At 41.3% G+C, this 20,349-nt stretch overlaps 2 protein-coding genes and 1 pseudogene across 6 annotated transcripts in view; 2 read left to right on the forward strand and 1 right to left on the reverse strand.

Annotated features, from left to right (window-relative positions):
- Window positions 1-12,013, forward strand: part of Fam149b1 (family with sequence similarity 149 member B1) — a 34,221-nt gene extending 22,208 nt beyond the window's left edge. The window contains exons 9-14 of one of the 4 annotated variants that reach the window (XM_048338999.1): window positions 1,399-1,502; window positions 4,660-4,884; window positions 5,243-5,366; window positions 5,698-5,820; window positions 9,545-9,617; window positions 11,124-12,013. In XM_048338999.1, the coding sequence (XP_048194956.1) occupies window positions 1,399-1,502; window positions 4,660-4,884; window positions 5,243-5,366; window positions 5,698-5,820; window positions 9,545-9,617; window positions 11,124-11,197 (723 nt within the window). In that variant the 3' untranslated portion in view covers window positions 11,198-12,013. The other 3 variants (XM_048339000.1, XM_048339002.1, XM_048339001.1) reach the window with 3 other exon arrangements.
- Dnajc9 (DnaJ heat shock protein family (Hsp40) member C9) lies at window positions 12,010-20,349 on the reverse strand. Of its 2 annotated transcripts, XM_048339015.1 has the most exons (6): window positions 20,054-20,349; window positions 18,861-18,917; window positions 18,571-18,711; window positions 18,203-18,457; window positions 13,643-13,729; window positions 12,010-13,351 (listed from the first exon to the last, which is right to left on the reverse strand). In XM_048339015.1, exons 1-6 carry the CDS (start codon window positions 20,105-20,107, stop codon window positions 13,232-13,234), a joined length of 714 nt encoding a protein of 237 aa, XP_048194972.1. In that variant the 5' UTR covers window positions 20,108-20,349; the 3' UTR covers window positions 12,010-13,231. The 2 variants fall into 2 exon arrangements, with proteins under 2 accessions (XP_048194972.1, XP_048194971.1); XM_048339014.1 differs by lacking the exon at window positions 20,054-20,349 and having other exon boundaries at window positions 18,861-19,366.
- LOC125346451 lies at window positions 15,080-16,071 on the forward strand (annotated as a pseudogene).

Genomic DNA, 20,349 nt, shown 5'->3' on the forward strand with positions numbered 1-20,349 from the left:
GGTGTAAAAGGGAAGCCAAAGGGAAGAGAAAAATCAAGTAAGTCTCTAAATAAAGACAAACATGGCTATTTCTTATACGAAACTGAGGTACTCAGCTTCAACCCTGTTTGAAGATGTATGTGGTTGCAATTCCTACATGACGGTTTCCTACATTACTTGGGATAAAAGATGAAAACAAAAGAGCCGTGGTCATCAACCCTGAGTTTACTACCAGAATTAGTCATAAGAGGTGTTGGTTTAATGGCCAAATATTATGCAGCTGGATTTAGTCCAAAGGGATAAATATTATTCTAGGTAATACTTTACATAGAAATAAAACCAGCAGACTCACAGCTCAACATATGGGGAAATAAGCCAGATAAATGGATGCTCCTTGTAACCTAGCATCTTAAACTAGTCTGGTTTTGTTTAGATGGCTTTAGCTTTGAACAATTATTAACTAGATTGGAAAATACATTTTATAGCAGAGAAGATGGCCAAAGGACACTGACCTGAGTACAGAGAAAATACAAACAGGGCTCTAAGCTAGCACTGCCAGTCCAAAGTAACATTAAATCCTAGTAACATTAGAACAGGAAAGATAAACTCCTAAAAATAGTCTTCACAGCTGGGTGCCCATTGGTGGTTCACTTCTGTAATCCTAGCTACCCAGAAGGCTGAGATCTGAATACAGTAGTTCAAAGCCAGCTGAGACAGGAAAAGTCCCTGAGACTCTTACCTCCAATTAAGTGCCAAAAATACTGGAAGTAGAGCTATGGCTCAATTGGTAGAGTCTCAGCCTTGAGCAACAAAGCTCAGGGACAGCTCCTAGGCCCTGAGTTCAAGTGCCAGGACCAGCATCAAAAAAATAAAATAAATCAAGTAAGGCAAGGTAGCATGTACCAATAGTCCCAGCTATTCGCAATCACTTGAGCCCATAAGTTTGAGAACAGCTTAGGAAATATAGCAAGCCTCCCCTTATCCAAAAATTAAAAAATAACTGTTCTAGGAGTAGTAAAAGAAAAGGGATGAATTTTTCTCAGAGATCAGGATTGTGTGATGGTAAGAGATCAAGAGTTTACCTGTATTCATATTATTTTTCCCTATTTCATTTGTGAATTTTCTATGTAGGTTTTCTCTTCTACTGTAAGTGACAATCATCCTTTCTCCCCTGTGATAGTGTCTTTCATCTAGGTTGACTGAACCTGCTATTAGTTAGAAACAGAGAGAAAAGAAAAGGATCTGTCCTAGAGTGAACCTTGGGTCCTCAGCAAGAGCTACTGGCCAGTAGTTGTTATAAAAGTAAAGGCATGGAGGATGAACGTACAGATGACCTAATGGAAACATTAACTTTTGGCCAAGTTAAAAAAATCAACCTTTACCAACTAATAATGAGTAACGTCTTCTTTTGGCATGTAGATGAATTTCTGTCAAGCAAGTGTTCATCAGTCAAATATGAATGGTCTCTTGGTTCATGGAATGCCTCTACAGCCAAGAAACCTCTCCCTAATGGACAAGCTCCTGTAAGAAGTATAAAATATTAGTAAACTCTAAAGCTTAAGTAGATCACTGAGAAATAAAGGGAAAACAAAATCTGTCAAACACTGTGCCTTTTTGAGTATCTCAGCAATCACAGAGAAACCTGGGGAGTAATATACCCAAGAGGCACGGTCACCCCCACACAAACAGGGAGCTGGTAAATGGAAGAGAAGACCTAACCATGACTGAGGGACAAATGAGTGTAAGCAAACTGAGTGCAGCTCCAGAGGAAGAAGCATTTTTGTAAGGATTTGGATGAGCAAAAAAGAGCAACAGGTCATTCTAGGTAGGAATAAGAGTGTGGGAAGAGGCTTGGAAATAAGAAAATACAAATCAGGAAGAGCTGACTATTTTTTGCTATAAGCAGGACAGGAGGAGATACACCAGATCTTTAATACTTCTCATAAAAGATCATTTGACACATTGCATGCTGGTACTCAAGGCATAAACCCAGAGCCTTTTTCACTCGTGGCTGCTGCCCTACCACTTGAGCTACCCATCTTCTCCAGGATTTTTGTTGGTTTCTTGGAGATGAGTCTGTTGGATTTGGCTTTAAACCTCAGTCCTCAGATTTCCACATCCTGCCTAGTTAAAGTGAGCTACTGATGCCTGGCTCTGGATGGTTTTGAGCTTTTTTTTTTTTTTTTGCTAGTCCTGGGGCTTAAACTCAGGGCCTGAGCACTGTCCCTGAGCTTCTTTTTGCCCAAGGCTAGCACTCTACCACTTGAGCCACAGCACCATTTCTGCCTTTTTCTGTATATGTGGTGCTGAGGAATCAAACGTATGTTAGGCAAGCACTCTACCACTAGGCCACATTCCCAGCCCCTCTGGATGGTTTTGAATAGCAATTTTGCTGTTTTATCAGTTCTGGGGTTTGAAGTCAGGGTCTTGTGCTTGTTAAAGATAGGGGTTCCACCACTTGAGCCATCATCCCTAGAGATGTTTTCCTATTTGGTAATACTTGGGAGTGAAAAAGTGTGCTAGGCTAAATGCTCTACTACTGAGCTATGCTCTTGTCCCTGAATGCCATTTGTGACAATCCGTGCTGTTGCACATGCTCACTATTTCTGAGTTAGTATTCTACTAAGAACTCCTAAGAGTTTATCTACTCGCCTGTTAATACTTGGGGTTTTTTTCCCCCAGGTTAGGACTATTATGTATAAAGGCATTATAAATATTCTTGGGTATGTCTTTTTTGTGGACTAATTGCCACATGTCTCTTAGATTAATACCTAGAAGTGAAAAGATATGTTTCAACTCAAACCATCATAAAATTTCTCACGTTACTCCAATCTAATCAGCAATGCTAGTTCCTAAAAGGGTCCATATAGGAGTTGGAGCATGAATTGTAAAGAGTCCACACTCATGTGCTAGCACAGGATAAGAAAGAAGTGAACCTGGGCTGTGGCATAGCTCAGTGGTAGAACACACACCTAGCAAGTACAAGGCCTTGGGCCTTGGGCTTGTCCACTACAAGATTCTTTATAAGGAGTTTACTATTTTAGGAAATATTATGCAAGAAATAAAATGCTATTAAAGGAATAAAAGCTCTGAGATTTCAAGCAGAAGGGACTTGTTTTGGGGGGAGGGGGGAATAAGTTTCTTTTGGGCTGTGTATGTTTGCCAGTAATAGAGCTTGAATTCAGGACCTTGCACTCTCATTTGGCTCCTCCCCACCGCCCCCCCCCCCCCACCAAGGCTGGCACTCTACCACTTGAGCCACACCTCCACTTGAGGGGTCTTAAGTTTATAATAATGGAAAACACAGAAGAGATTAGATTTGTAGATTGATAGAGATGACTTAACCTAGAATTAGAACAATTTGTAAAATGCAGGAGAATGTGTTAGATATATAAAAAAAAAGCAAATCATCAAATAAAAACCCTGGGTAAGTGAATGGTTAGAAGCAGGAAGACCACAAAAGATCTCTTAAAATTCTCAAGGTTTATAACTATTCCATGGTGGGGATTCTCTCTCCAAATCAAGGGATATTTCATACTAGATGTTAACCAAGTGGCCTCAAAGATCGAGACGCTTGCTGAAAACCAAGTGGCAAGGCTTGGCTGCTTTACTCCTCCAATTTCCCCCATCTCACTGCACAAATACTGTCTCCTAATCTTAGCCAAACTTCTTCTTATCTGCTTTAAAAGAAAAGCCCAACTCTGTTATTAAGTTATGGAGTGTTTAGGTATGGTGTTTTATCAAATGACTTATAGAAGAGTTGTTTTTCTCAGTAGTGTATGCAAATAGGAATCTAATGTGGGCTTGACCCTTTGCCTATTCCTAGCCTATACCCCAACCGTGGGTTCCAACTAGCTGAGCAATGTGTCTGTGTGTGTGCTAGCCTGTACCCCAGCCCTGTCAGTTCCAACTAGCTGAGCAATGTGTCTCTGTGTGTGTGTGTTTGTGTGCCAATACCGGGTTCAGACTCAGGAACTTGCACTCTCACTGGACTTTTCTCTCATGTCTGTTGCTCTCCTTGAGCCTCTCTCCTCCACTCTGGCATTTGGCTTATTTGGTGGATGGAGTCCCAAGGGCTTTTGTACCTGGGCTGACTTCAAACCCGGGACCTCTGATCTCAGCCTCCAGAGTAGCTAGGATTACAGGTGATCCACTGGCTTTAGCTCATTTGGAGCCACCCTGGTGCCACAACTACTTCCAAATCACAAATACTTGCCTTTTAACTTTGAAAATGCCTCAAATCTAATATGCAGATCCATGACAGGTAGCAAACATGAGGGAAGCACTGTGTGGTAGGTGCTCTTCAGGTGTGTCTTCACTGATGGACAAGTGATTATATTGTCAGGTGAGTAATAGACTTGCTTTCTCAAATCTCTGGTAATTATAACAAACTGTATTTTCTACTTTTACTGACAGATTCTCCCCAACTGTGGCACTCACCTGTAATCCCAGGCACTCAGGAAACTGAGACTGAAGGATTACAAGTTTGAGGCCACTCTGGGCTACAAGCCACACCTATTTTTAAAACCAAAATAGATTCTCTAGATTTCCTTCTAGAAACTATCAGAAATTTTTGCTCCTTTCTCCCCGGAATACTTAGAATAAAGGCTTTTTACCCTGTAAATCTTGTTCCTATATAGTGACCTTTATTTCATTGTGGGTTTCTGATTTGGCCACTAGTGATCTTGATGACAAGCTACTAATGAGGCCTGGGTCCAGTACCATCCTTTCAACTCGAATCTGGTCAAATCGAGCATCGGACCTTAGTGCATCATCTCTGTTATATACAGTACAGTCTGCCAGGAGACGTAACCCCCCACCACGTACCCTTCACCCAATCAACACGAGCCATTCACGCACTGGAACACCACGGCCTGTGGAAGAAATCCTCAGAGGATCCCAAGTGTAGGTTTCAAAAGCAGAATTTCTGGAAACTGGTAAAAACTGGGGAATATTATATAATGAACATAAACATAAGGCTTAAATATAAGACCTAAGCCTAGAAACTAATTGTTAAGTATTCACCTGGTGGATTACCCATTCGTATAAATCTAACAACACAAATATATCAAATAAGCTTAAATGCTAAATACTGGATCTTTGTTGATTTAGCTAGATTTCTATCTCTGCAATTTAAAATCCCTTTGCTTAATAATATGGCAGCTTAAAGCTTTTGCACACCAGCATTTATGATTTCTCATCAGTGTGCTTCTGTTACAACTTCATTCTTTTCTAACTTGCTGTTTGCTGGTGGAATCTGCAGTCCAGTAGCAGTCGACTCGCTGTCCTCTCCCTCACCAATACCCTTGGGTCGAAATAACCTACTACCGCCTATTGGCACAGCTGAAGTGGACCATCTGCATACTGTGGGGCCACCAAGGCAAATGGTACGTCTCCCTGCTACTGCCTTTCTGTGTGCTCACTGTAACACCCTGTCAAGAATTCTGCTGGGGGGGGGGGGGGTATGAGGGACAAGGTAACAAACAGTACAAGAAATGTATCCAATGCCTAACGTATGAAACTGTAACCTCTCTGTACATCAGTTTGATAATAAAAATTTGAAAAAAAAAAAAAAGAATTCTGCTCCATCTGTACTGGTCTTAATCAAAAGTACAGAGTTCTAACTAATGGCCAGCACAAACCACTCCTGCCAGGGTTGATGTGGTACACTGGCAGCTCCCACTACAAATTTAGCTTTCTGTAACTTGTCTCTTGCAGAAATCCCATGGAGATTCTAGTCGAGCTCGAAGTGCAGTGAATGAGCCCAAGTATCAGCAGCTGAAGGAGAGGATCCTGTTACCTGACTTCTTCTCCAGGCCCAACACAACTCAGTCATTTTTGGTAGTGACATGATTCCTATTTGCTCTTGAGGCTGGGGGAAGGAATATGAGGAAAGTACTAGTGTGGCAGGCTTAAGATAGTATCTAATGGCTTAACTCACTCCAGCAATAAAAGTTGAGGATATAATGATTTTAAAAAATAGCATTCTAAGTATATTTAGATTCTCATTCCGGCACCTAATTCTTCTCAGTGACATGCCTTATATGTAAATTACAAATTTAAACAATTTTTATATTCTGAGCACAAGCAAAAATGTTAAACCCTATGCTTACCAGGTGCACAGTGAAATTACAACAAAAGGAGGTCAGAGAACTGTGCATGCGTGAAATCCTTTACCCATTATCTTAAACATCCACACCACTACCTATTTACAGTGCACTTTTAAAGCAAATAAAATTAATCTTAAATTACTTTGAAGTATTTTACAAAGTAATAGAAAAAAACTGGGAGACTGGAAGCCATGCAGTAACCTTGCCCATTTGGAGTACAAGCCCATCTCATCTGCTGAGATAAAAGGGCTTGGAGAGCTAGGGGAAGGCATGGGGAGTCACACAATACAGAAGAACCAAGGGCCCTACATCCTGTACTCATTTTTATAATTGTGGGGTTCAAGCCCTAACTCATCAATCTTGAACCCTCTCTGCTTAAGTACTACACTATCCTCTTTCTCCTAATAAAGGGGTGAGAATAAGAAAAAGTGGTTTCTCAGGCCTGCCATAACAAATGACCTCAAACTGGATGGATAAAACAACAGACTTAGGGCTTGGAATGTGGCCTAGTGGTAGAGTGCTTGCCTCTTATACATGAAGCCCTGGGTTTAATTCCTCAGACATATTCTCAGCTTTAGATGCTAAAAGTCCAAAACTCAAGATTTTAGCAGAGCAAAGTGCTTGGCAAACTCTGAAGAACCTTCCTTGCCTCTTGCCAGCTCCTGGTGGTTACCTGAAGTATTTGGTGTTCCTTAGATTGCAGCCTCCCTGTCTATAAGCCTTCTTCCCTATTTTGTCCAACTTTGCCTTTTATGTTTTCTTGGCCAGTAGAGGTTTGAACTCAGACCCTCACACTTGTTTGGCTTGCTTGACAACTCTACCAATTTGGGGGGGGGGGTAGGGGGATGTCTGTGGTAGGGTTTGAACTCAGGGCCTGGATGCTGTCCCTGAGTTTTTTGCGCTCAAGGTTAGTACTCTACTACTTTGACCCACAGCACCATTTCTGGTTTTCTGATGGTTAATTGGAGATAAGAGTCTCAGAGGCTTTCCTGCCCTGGCTGACTTCAAATCACAATCCTCAGATCTCAGCCTTCTGAGTAGCTCGGATTACAAGTGTGTGCCACTAGCGCCTGACTCAGCCCAGCTTTTGGTTATTTTGGAAATGGGAGTTTTGAGAACTTTTCTTCCCAAGATAGCTTTGAACCTTGGTCCTCAGATCTTATCCTCCTGCGTAGCTAGCATCACAAACATGAGCCTCCAAAAACTTTCCCTATTCCTACAGAACTTAGGGCCCATCTTAATCCAGTATGATTTCACTTTGATTCCATCTGCATACACCCTACTTTCAGAAATGGTCATACTACATGTTCCAGGTGAACAGGAATTCCGAGATGACCCTATTTTAACCCAAGCCCTTGTGAGGCTGTTAGGAAAAATTCACTGCAAACAAGGTCAAAAAGTAAATGTGAGAATTTCTGGTTCTTAGGATTCAATGTGAACCCCCAGAAAGCCTGAGAATATCTACTGAATTGGTATTGTTGTAATTTGATCCAGGGTATCAGTAAAGCAATGTATGATGTTTATGTTCCATAATTATATTTTTTCCTATCAAAATTTAATTTTAGGACTGGGAATGTGGCTTAGTGGTAGAATGCTTTCCTAGCATGCATGAAGCCCTAGGTTTGATTCCTCAGTTCTACATAAACAGAAAAAACTGGAAGTGGTGCTGTGGCTCAAGCAGTAGTGTGCTAGCCTTGAGCAAAAGAAACTCAGGGACAGTTCCCAGTCCCTGAGTTCAAGCCCCAGGACTGGCAATAATAATAACTATTATTATTATTTTAGGCTATGCATTTTGACTCATATATGTAATCATAGCTATTCAGAAGGCAGAGATTAGGAGCATCGCAGTTCATGGCAAGCACAGGAATAAAGATAATGAAACCACCATCTTTACCAATAAGCTAGATGTATTGGTGATACACACTTCACCCCGGTTGGTACACAGGAAGTACAAGTAGGAAAATCAGTGTAGGCTGGCCTAGGCAAAAAAAGAAAGAAAAAGAAAACAGGAAACTCTATTTGAGGGGCTGGGAATATGGCCTAGTGGCAAGAGCGCTTGCATCCTACACATGAAGCTCTGGGTTCGATTCCCCAGCACCACATTTATGGAAAATGGCCAGAAGGGGCACTGTGGCTCAGGTGGCAGAGTGCTAGCCTTGAGCGGGAAGAAGCCAGGGACAGTGCTCAGGCCCTGAGTCCAAGGCCCAGGACTGGCCAAAAAAAAAAAAAAAGACTCTTATTTGAAAAATAAGGCAGAAAAGGGCGGGAAGTATGGCTCAATATGCCTGCCTAGCAAGCATGAGGCCATGTTCAAAACTCAGTAATACCAAAGAAAACAATAATTTTGGGTTTCTTAGAAATACTGAAGATATATATATATATATATATATATATGGAAATACTTCAGAGTCTCTCTTTTTTATATGACCTCTTCCCATTTACTGTCATAAAAAGGAAGATGAGCTATTTTTTTCAGTGTAATTAAAATTATTAGCTCTAAAAAAATGCTCTGATGTGCTAGGTCTGTGTCCTGGGCCTGCTGCCAGACCAACACTCTGGTCTTCAGTGCTTCCATCTGAAATAGGGATGAGTAAACTATAGTTCACGAGCTATTGGGGCTACTACCTGTTCTCATAAATGAAAGTTTACTGGAATAGAGCCACCAAGCTCACCTGTTCTTTTGGGTGTTTTCACACAACAGCCAAGCTGAACTGCTGCAATAACTGCCATTGCCCACAAAGCCTAAGATAGAAACTACCTGGTCCTTTACAAAAAATAAGCTTGCTGAACTCCAGTCTCTACAGTATGGGAACTTCACTGGAAAAAATTCCTGTCTTCCTGTTTTAGTGCTCTCACAGGGGATTCTTACTTGAGAAACCCCAGCAGGGTGGTGCATGTTGGTCATATGTAAACTTGAGATAACTTTGAAATGTTTTTCAATTTCATAAAGCTAAAAGGTTGATGTAAGGTTAACTTTCAGTAAGATAGTCATTGACATTTGACATTTACTGAAAGAGTAGGTTTGCTTTAAAATAGGCAATAAGTAGAAAGCAAATAAAATTTTCTTGGCCCTCCGTGGTGATACATGCCTACAACCCCAGCACTCAGGAGGCCAAGGTAGGAGGGGCATAGGTTCTAGGACAGCCTGGCTACTAGCAAGATAAAACAAAAAAACTCCCTTGGCAGCTAACTGGAATATTATACCATATGGATTAAGGAATAATCATATATACTAAGATTTCTTAAAGTTATACTAATAAAACTGTAAACCAATGGCTTGGTGGGCACCTGGTTTCTGATTTTCTACCTTACAGTGCCTTCGGCCAGCTTTAACCTCAGGTGGGCAGAAGATGCCTTTTGCATTATTTTTAATTTGAAAGCTTTCCCTTGTAAAACCTGGCAAATTGTTGTCTTTTGGGAGACAACATTTCAAGATATATCTCATCTTTTTTTAGCCAGATACACAGAATCGTCTTTCTTGTACAGCTGAGTATCCTCATCAGACCCGACCTGGCAGGAGATCTGCAGGTACAGATCTGGGGCCACAGCTCCTCCCCTTCCATGCTATGACCCTGCTTCCCCTGCTCCCTCCCTATATTCTCTTGCTCCAGAATTTCCTCTAATCTGTTAATTGCTTTAACTTCATTCATAAGGATGGCTACATTAAAGAAATTGCTAAAGCCAGAGTTCCAAATTTCTGCTAGATTTTTTTTCACATCCTGTAAATGAATCACTACTCTGATAAACTACTTTCTAATTTTAATCTAAAAATTTGAACCAAATAAATCTTCATAATATTGGAATACACAGGTTTTATTGTGTAAGCAAAATCTATATTCCTATGAATTAAACTGCTTTAATCAGTTTAATGCTAGAACAAGAAAAGAATTCCTATAATTTTTTTTATTTTTTTGTTTGCCAGTCCTAGGGGCTTGAACCCAGGGCCTGGCTGCTATGCTTGAGCCTCTTTGTCCTAAAGGCTAGCACTCTACCACTTGGGCCACAGTGCCACTTCTGGCTTCTTCTGAGTAGTTTATTAGGGTCTCACGGTATTTTCCTGCCTGACCTGGCTTTGAACCACGATCCTCAGATCTCAGCTTCCTGAGTAGCTAGGATTAAAGGTGTGAGGCACTGGTGTACCGCTTGCTACTATTATTTTTTGCTAATTAAAAAACGAGGCTGAAAGCCTGGTTAAAGCCATAAAGTACCTATCTCATAAGCTTGAAGCCCTTAGTACACACTCTGGTAACCACCCCAAAAATTAATAAAATAAAAATATCAGAATAGGGTGAGTCTAGGGCTGGGAATATGGACTAGTGGCAAGAGTGCTTGTCTCGTATACATGAAGCCCTGGGTTTAATTCCTTAGCACCATATATAGAAAAGGCCAGAAATGGTGCTGTGGCTCAAGTGGCAGAGTACTAGCCTTGAGCAAAAAGAAGCCAGAAACAGTGCTCAAGCCCTGAGTTCAAGCTCTGACTTGCAAAAAAGAATAGGGTAAGTCTGGGCTGGGAATGTGGCTTAGTGCTAGTGTTTGCCTAGCGTGCATGAAGCCCTGGGTTTGATTCTTCAGCACCACATACACAGAAAAAGCTGGAAGTGGTGCTGTGGCTCAAGTGGTAGAGTGCTAGTCTCGAGCAAAAAAGAAACTCAGGAACAGTGCTCAGGCCCTGAGTCCAAGCCCCAGGACTGGGGGGGAAAAAAAAGAATAGGGCAAGTCTTACATGTTAGGATTTTTTATAATTTTATTTTCTAAGTGTATAAGTTATATTCCGTAACTTACTGAGTTTAGAATATTTGGTTGTCTAACTACTGTGGCACTTAGGTGGTGGGATATATCTGAGTCTTCTGGAGCAAAAAAGCCCTCAAATGGCTAGGAATGTGGCTAAAGTGCTAGAGTGGCTGCTTAGCAACATGAGACCCCAAGTTCAAACCCCAGGACTGTCAAACAAACAAACCAACAACCCAAGATAGGAAATTTGCCAAACTAGACTGTTAACTAATGGTATTCTATGATCTCATCTGTGTTTGACAGGTCCTCAGTTCCACAGGTCTACAAAATCCCAAAGCAGAGGTGGACCAGTCTCTAGAAGCAAGCAAGGACTATAAAACAAATGAGAACCCATTAGGTTGCAGCAAAACACAAGATAAGACTTCATGAATCAGTGTTCAATCATCACATGATGCAGACTTTGTACTAGATCAACATGAACCCACCTTCTTGATGAGTTATTCTGATACAACTGATGAGAAAAACACAAGAGTATCCACCAAAGACTGCCTGGGCACCGTTTCTGCCTCCAGTTACTGTCTTCTTTCAGCATAAGTCAACCTATTCCAATGGACAGTGAAGATTGTACCCAAAGATGTAACAATGAATAATTACCCCCAAATTACTACTCATGTTGTCTGTTAACAATAATCAGTTCAATTATTATAGGATCTTGAAATGATTTATATACAAAAAGCAACAAATAATTGTTTGATAATATCACTGGCTTAAGAATAGCTGCTTATATTAATTTCTGGAGAACTGTACTCAGTTTAAGTCAATGTAAGAGTATTATGAACAGTTTGAGCTACTTATCCAATAAATGTCATTCCTAGTGCTTTCTGGTTAGATGTTCAATATCAATAGAATGAAATGGAAGGGTTGAGTAAAGACATAAGCACAGGTAGAAAGTAACCTATGTAATAAATTGTCACTTTTTTTCACTCAGAAAGGACCTCACTTAGTCTTACGTAATGACTGCTTGAGATCAGGTTATGCTGATTTTCTTTGTACTTCTAAAGCTAAGAAAGTTATTATTAAAAAATTGCAAATAACCAATGTAAAAAAGGCTGGCAGAGTGACTAAAGTAGCAGAGTGCCTGTCTGGCAAGCACAGGCCTTGAGTTCAAATCCCAGGACTGCTAAAATATAATAAATACATATCCTCAGATCAGCAGTAGTAGTGAGAATTTTGGCATTCTGATCTTTACCACAGATGTTTTCTCAAAGGCATTCATGAATATAGCCATGGTTTCACTATGGCTTAAATTCTCTTTAATTTCATTGAATATTAAACAATTATCACTTCAATTTTAGACCTCAGTGTTAATGTTCAGAGTTGGATAAATTCAAGTGATCATAAGTTGAGGTGACTAATTATATCAACATGTTCCAATGTTATCAAATGAAGACAGATGGTTCCAACAATCTGCATTAAACTGCATATTAATACAATTAAAGAGTAACATGTAATCACAAAGTTTCATGTGCTTACCTTACATAAACTATGATGTTCATTAGCAAGGTTTTTTATGCATGTAGTATATTAGTCTACAAATCAATTTTAAGTTGAAAAGTCCTTAAAAATGCCCTGTATTCCAGAGTACATACCTCAACTAAGGACAATAAAAACCAGTCTCTACTGTTAATGAATCAGTACCATGAATGCATTAACAAAAAGGTTGTTACATATACATCAGATGATATCTCTTAAGATGTCTTTTAGCCCACCAGTTCCTGTACATGTACTTGTGTGTTCCCTTATTCATCCACTCAGAGCTGACACAATTGGCATTTTGGATCTCACTCGTAATTTTACAGATAAGAAAGCAGCTCAATTAGCTGAGTGATCTGCCTAAGGACACTTGAGCAACTAGAAATGGGGCTACATTTCTTTATGTTACTGAAACCAGACAATTGTAATGCCGACTAGTTATTTTTGTCCTCTATCAACTAAATCATTTAAAAAAGCCACCAGAACTTAATATTTTTATTTTACTTGTTTATTAATCATATATGTCTTACAAAAATGTGACAATCTGAACACCCATTTCTCCCGTACTAAAAGGATAGAGTAGTGCACCTGTTCTAATGGATGTACACATCACTGAAAGCAAAGAGTTCCCTGGGCACAAGGCCCAGGAAGCAAGTGCTGTAGGGAAGGATATTTCCTTCCATCTTTCAATACACTCCTTCATGAGGACCTCATAGTGTGTCAAATTAAATCCTAAGAAATACTAAAATCAGGTTCTGCTTGGCTTAGTTCTGAATTTGGGCAGCAAAGATAATTTCAAAGGTTTGCCTTTAAATCTTGACTGGACCTTGCCTATCATACCCATGAATACCTATGATCTTTAAAGAGAAAAAATTCCATTACTTCTTTTCTTTCTTGACAGAGATTTTTTTTCTTCCTCCTTTGGAAGGTTTGCAGTATTTTGCTTCCATCTGAGCCAGAAAATTGTCCATTTCTTTTTGCCGATCCTTTTGTCTGCTCTGTTTAAGAAGTTAAAACACAGCTTTCAAAAGTTAACATTAGGCACCCCCAGGGAAAGTACTGTATGGTTACCAGGGATGAGGGCATAGGGATAGTAGATGGGGAGTGACTGTTAAGGTATTAGGTTTCTTCTGGAGTGGTGAAAAGAGTGGTAATGGCTGTTTAACTTTGCAAATGCAATAAAAACCACTGAATTTCAATGGTCAAAAATCCGAAATAGATAGTATTTACTTAAAATGCAATACCACAAAGTAAATAAGCAATTGTAATTAGAACATAAGAAATTTTACCTGAATGACTGCTTTCAAATTATCTACTCCTTCTTCAAGCCCTAGTTCTTTTCTGCTCTTTTCTGCTTCTTTAGCCTCTTCCTCAGCCTGAAATAGAAACTCTCATGAGAGTCTCCATAGCAACCAGGAAATACTTAAAATGTTCTTTTCCCCCTTCAAATCTTTAAGACCCTTTCAATTTGAGGACTATATGGATAAAATAAATTCAATTACACAAATGTCATTCATTAGAAGACCACGAACATTGCTAACAGGAAGCTATGTAGATCCTGATTCTAATAAACGTATCAGATAGGGTCTCCCTAACTTTTTTTTGCCAGGCTAGCCTCAAGCCACGATCTTCCTATCTGTACTTCCCAAGGAGTTAAGCTTACAAGCATGAGCCAGAGTTTTAATGTTTCTTTCTTTTTCATGATGGCTTGAATGCAGTGCCTCTGAGTAAAAAAATTTATTGTTCAGGGTAACGCTGACCAAGAAGCATTATACTCAACCTGAGTTATGGAGCTGTCACTCCTTTGTACAATTACATAATTCACTATAAGAGAAAAAAAATGGGGGGCTGGAATGTAGCTCAGGGGCAAAGCACTTGCCTTGGAGGTGCAATGTCCTGGGTTCAATCCCCATTACCAAAAAAGAAAAGACCCCTCAAAAATGTAATTGCTCAGCTTTCTTGCCCATTCATGGCTGATGTTCTACCACTAGTACCACATCTCCAGTCCAATGTTTTGCTGGTTAATTGGAGACAGAGTAGACTTTTCTGTCGGACCTGGCTTTGAACTGCAATCCTCCAGGGTCTCAGCCTCTTAAATAACTAGGATTACAGGTGTGAGCTACCAGGGCTCAGCTTAACTTTCCCTACCTGTTTTGAAGCTACTTACCAAATTTTCCAAAACACTGTAAGAACACCTAAGGGGGGCTGGGGGTATGGCCTAGTGGCAAGAGTGCTTGCCTCGTATACATGAGGCCCTGGGTTCGATTCCCCAGCACCACATATATAGAAAATGGCCAGAAGTGGCGCTGTGGCTCAAGTGGCAGAGTGCTAGCCTTGAGCAAGAAGACGCCAGGGACAGTGCTCAGGCCCTCAGTCCAAGCCCCGGGACTGGCCAAAAAAAAAAAAAAAAAAAAAAAGAACACCTAAGGGCACTAACTATGGCATAAGTGGTCCTAAGCCCTGATGAATTTTATAAAAAAAAAACATGAGCCAGGAACCAGTGGCTCATGCCTATAATCCTACCTACTCAGGAGGCTCAGTTCTGATAACTGAATACAACATACCAAAATAAAGAGGGTTTTCCTACTTGGTTTGTTTAATTAGATGAGCACTACAAAACAAAACAGGTTCACCCTAGTTCACATTTCAATGGTCGTTCATACACATACACACACACACACACACACACACACACACACACACACACACACCTATCTTCAAACTGCATGAAGTTTCTGATGCTATAAAGCCTTTATTGAATACAGCTGTGTTCGGTTTTTTCCCAGAGGAAACATCTGTGCGCCTGAGTCTAAGCAGATATCGCCCATAAAGCAAAATAATGATCTCAATAAGACATTACACTACTGCCCTCAACTTAACAGATGGCATGACCCATTAGTTTTCACCCGGAACAAAAAAGTCAACTGGTAGTGGCCTTGTCTTTGTCTTTCTCTTCTCCTTGCAGAGGTGGAGTCCCTCTCCCAGAACACTCCTGTCTGTCATTTTTTCAATGCCAAACACGATGCCTTCAATTAAGTTACAGAGTTCTGATAGGAGAAAAATTTGAAGTTGACGTAGAAATTGCCAAACAATCTGTGACCATCAAGACCATGTTGGAAGATTTGGGAATGGATGATGAAGGACATGATGACCTAGTTCCTCTACCAAATGTTAATGCAGCAATATTTTTAAAAAGGCCATTCAGTGGCGCACCCACCACAGGACCATCCTCCTCCTCCTGAGGAGGATGAGAACAAAGAAAAGCCTACAGATGATATTCCTGTTTGGGACCAAGAATTCCTGAAAGTTGACCAAAGAACACTTTTCCAACTTATTCTGGCTGCAAACTACTTACACATCAAAGTTTTGCTTGATGCCACATGCAAGATAGTTGCCAATATGATTAAGGGGAAACTCTTGAGGAGATCTGCAAAACTTTCAACATCAAGAATGACTTAACTGAGGCTGGGAATGTGGCTTAGTGGTAGCATGCATGAAGCCCTGAGTTTAATTCCTCAGCACCACATAAACAGAAAAGGCCAGAAGTGGCGCTGTGGCTCAAGTGGTAGAATGCTAGCCTTAAGCAAAAGGAAGCCAGGGACAGTGCTCAGGCCATGAGTCCAAACCCCAGGACTGGCAAAAAAAAATATTAATAATAATGACTACTGAAAAGGAAGCCCAGGTACACAAAGAGAACCAGTGATGTGAAGAGAAGTGATATATGCCTGACACTTGTAACACTATAAGGATTGTTCCAAATACTAGTTCCACTTCTGTTTATAATTGTTAATATTAGACAAACAGTGGACAAATGCAACAGCACATCAATTGCATTAACATAATATTGTCCTTGTTGCATGCTTAGTTTGAATACACATCCCAAACTTATGGCTGAGTTTCTTCTAGTCCGAGCAAAAGCTTCTCTTTACTCAAAATAAAACAATTGTGGAGTCTCTGTGGAAAGTGGCATTTTAGGATTTCTTTCTGTAGAGCAGTTTCCGCCTAGTTTATTGTCTAGATAACTTTAATTAAGCTTTTATAAATTGGCATTGTAAATAAAACAAGTTGCAACAAAGTTTCTGGTGTTAATGTTCTTAGTGGGGTTTTTAGGATATTTAATCTAAAGTCTAGCCAGGACAGCTGGTATGTATGAAGCAGGGCTCTTAATTGGACCTGAGGACTCTTTTCCCCTTAATTTTTAATCTTCTCAACTTTGAATACATTCCTAGAGATTCAGTTACTACCAAGTTCATGGGGGTTTTGGGGGGAGAAATTCAACTAGACAACTGGTTGGCTTTTCAACTGAAAACACTTAATTCAAAAAAAGGGGGGGGGGCTGGAAATATGGCCTAGTGATAGAGTGCTTGCCTCGTATACATGAAGCCCTGTGTTCAATTCCTCAGCACCACATATATAGAAAAAGCCAGAAGTGGCGCTATGGCTCAAGTGGTATAGTGCTAGCCTTGAGCAAAAAAGAAGCCAAGGACAGTGCTCAGGCCTTGAGTTCAAGCCCCAGGACTAGCAAAAAAAAAAAAAAAAAAAAAGTCAACTTACTCTTTGCATACTATCTTGTATCCAAAAGCTGCAAATCTTTCCTGATCCAGTTGGGAATAAGAAAGATACCTTAAAATTCCTCTTAAAACTGCCTTTCCAATTATGTGGTTACTTTCAATTCCAGCCCAAGGTGGCTTTCTGAACTAGCAAAGGCACAGGTGTTTGCTATCCTGAATCCATTCTTCCTGACCTGTACTAAAGCACTTGTCCTCGGCTACCATCCCTCTTTAGTAGGGGTACAAGGCCAAAAACCTTGATTCTTAATAATCCAAGTGTTCTTCAAACTGTGACCAGAAAGACACAATCATACACACACATACATACACACACTACACACACACACACTTGAGTCCAACCCAAGAATCAAAGGCCCAAGAATCTGCACTTTTGCCAGGCCCTAGTCACGCATGACTATAATCCTAGCTATTTGAGTGGCTTGAGACTGAGAAGGTTAAACAGCTCCAGGTCAGCCTAGGCAAGTCCATAAAGATTCCATCTCAACAGAAGTTGACCTTGGTTCATCCTTGTCATCCTAGCTACAACAGTAAGACCAAATAAGCAAATTTTCAGTGCGAGCTCACATCTGAATAGGATGTTAAGACCTTATTTCAAAAACGTTCATCTCTAAAAAGAGCTGGAGGCGCAGCTCAGTGATAGAACACCTGCCAAACAAGCATAAAGCCTGAGATCAATAAAAAAATTAACATAAAAGTACACATCTATAGAATAAGAGTAGGGAATACTGAGATTAAATAGAATATTGAAATTAAATTCAGGGCCTAGCACCAGCTAAGCACTATTGAACTACTCCCCCAACTCCCCAGTCTGTTTCTTTTTTTCTTTTTTTGAGACAAAACTATTATGTAAGCCAGGCTGACCTCAAACTTGAAATCTTCCTGCTTTAACCTCCGCACTGCTGAAATAAGTGTACACCATCTTACAGCCTGCGCTTTTAACAAGACACAATCTTTACCATCTCCCTGTATGTCAGCTAAATGAAGACCATTCTCCTAAATACCTAGGACCCATAATTCATCTAGTCAACATGACAAACACATCACTGTCATCTTCAGGTAATATAACTTAACCCATATAGTACAATCATCTTGAACACAGCATACCAAAATAAAGAGGGTTTTCCTGATGAACTGGTTTGTCTATTTAGATGAGTGCTACAGAACAAAATAGGTTTACCCTAGTTCACATTTCAATGGTCGTTTACTTCCACAGTCCCAAATACCTTCAGATCCTTTCAGAAGCAGTAAATATAATTATCTATATATTCAATTGCTTACCCTCCTCTTCCTGGCATTCATCTTTTGTTTTGATTCTTTGACAAAAGCTTTATAGGAGGGGACATCTCCTGCATCGATAGCTTGCTGAATGATGTTTCTTATCCTAGATTCTTCTGTGTACTGCACGCAAAGCACGGACTCCATGATCTGATCCATGTCCCCCTTGAAGTCCAAATAGGCCTGTTTAATATCAGCCAGCTCTTCTTCTGAACCTTTGTAAGTCTTCTCGAACGCTTGAATGTCCTCTAGAGATATCTAATAAGGAAGATTTCTTAAACTTCAAGAAGTTTATTAGAAATAAAAGGTAATAACTGACTGAATAATAATAATTTAAAAAAAAACACAAGGAAATCTCCAAAGGCTCCTACCTTTTTAAAAAGCAACCTCCAATACGCCACCCAGTCGCGGTCCTGACTGAGCCCGGCTGAGTCCTCGTCCACGGCTCCCTGCTCATCGTACACGGCTCTCTGCTCCTTGTCGCTGAGAACGGCGTAGACTCTCCCCAAGATCTGCGTGGAAAGAGCGTCCGAAAGTCACCCTCGTACCTCTTTCTCTCAAGCGGCGCCCCGATAGGGTAACTGCTGGAAAGCAGCAGGCCGAGGCCGAGGCAGCTCCCGGACGCAGCGGTGAGCGGCCGGTCGCAACCCGGCCCTCGCACCTGGAAACGGCGGGTGGCGTCCTCCTTGCGGCTCTCGTCCACCCGGTCGGGATGCACCTGCAGGGACACCTTGTGGTAACCGCGCCGGACCTCTCCGTCCGACGCCTCACGCCGCACGCCCAGCACTCGGTAAAGGTCGGCGGTACCGAACACCTGTTCGCACAGCTCCAGCAGCCCCATGCTGGGAAGGGACTGCCTCCGCCCAGCCGGCCAGTTGCAGCTGTACGAGCACTAGTTCCACTCCACTCCGTTTTCCCGCTCAAAAAGCCTAGGGAGCCGGCGTCACAAGAGGCGCGGAAGGGGAGGAGCCACGCCGCACAGCAGCGCTTTACGACTGCCGCGAAACAGGCGTGCCCCGGGCCCGCTGGGAAACTCGGCCTGGAGAGGGCAGCTCGGGACCGGATCTGCGGGGCGGGAACCTCTTCTGCCGGATTGCACACAACTGATCCAGCGTGTTCTCCTTTCCTCACTAGGCAAGTACGGAGGGCGTGCTGTCTTTCCTGCGAAGTCCAGCTCCAGGGCTCACTTCGATACATGGAATGTCCCTATATTAGACTGCAATCCCACATGATACAACTGTTAATTTTTTTTAAATTAGATATTCAACATAGTACAACTGCAGACCCAAATAATTTTGGAACCTGCAAGTTGGGACTGCTGGAGAAACTACTTTTCCTCAACCCCTGTGGCAGGCGGGGATGGGGGAGAATGGGGGGGAGGGGAAGGCAGTTACCAGTCTTGGGGCTTGAACTGAGTTGAGGGTATAGGCACTGGCCCTGAGCGTTTGTGCTCAAGGCTAAGGCTCTGTCACTTGAGCCACACTTCCCTTTCCACTATTTTTGGTAGTTAATCCGAGATAAGTCCCACAAACTTGCCTGAACCTCTATCCTCAAATCTCAGCATCCTGAGTAGCTAGGATTACAGGTAGGAACCACTATTTAGTGCTTTGTGACATTCACAGCTGGGTTGGAGTGTTTTGGGTTTGAGGTGAAAAGCAGGATGGGCTGGAGCAATTATCTAACACAAGAGAAACTTGGGCCTGGAGATCCAAAGCCAAGATTAAAGGCTAGAGAAAAATTTATAAACCAAGAAGATAAACTCATGAAAAAAAATATGTGCATAAAGATATTATAAAAAGTTGTCAGGAACTCAGGGGCTCAAAATAACCTCAATTTCAGATCAGTTATACTCACTGAATCATTGTTCTCTGCTAGAAAGTTTCTGCAAAGCCTCAACCTTGGCAGCATTTAGAATTGTAAATGGTTCTCTTTCTGGGATCCCAGACCAAACTCAGCCAAAGTCAGCTCTTCCATGTCTGCCCTGGGTTGCAAAGTCGTCAAAACAAGTGAATGAAAACGAACAGCTCTTGAAGAGCCTCAATAACCCCTGAATTTGAGATGGGTAGTAACTGTAAGCAGGACAGACCTGGAATGCTGATAAGGCTTTAGAACTCCTATAAATTTTCCATAGCTTACTTAGTCTTTACACC

The sequence above is a fragment of the Perognathus longimembris genome, chromosome 2 (assembly GCF_023159225.1).
Source record: "Perognathus longimembris pacificus isolate PPM17 chromosome 2, ASM2315922v1, whole genome shotgun sequence".
Taxonomy (NCBI): Eukaryota; Metazoa; Chordata; class Mammalia; order Rodentia; family Heteromyidae; genus Perognathus; species Perognathus longimembris.

Coding starts and splice junctions, on each gene's coding strand:
- Dnajc9 (XM_048339014.1), bottom strand. CDS start 19,040: ATGGGGCTGCTGGAGCTGTGCGAACAGGTGTTCGGTACCGCCGACCTT. Junction 18,458..18,570: donor GGAGGTTGCTTTTTAAAAAG/GTAGGAGCCTTT, acceptor CTTCCTTATTAG/ATATCTCTAGAGGACATTCA. Junction 13,352..13,642: donor ATTTGAAAGCAGTCATTCAG/GTAAAATTTCTT, acceptor CTTCTTAAACAG/AGCAGACAAAAGGATCGGCA.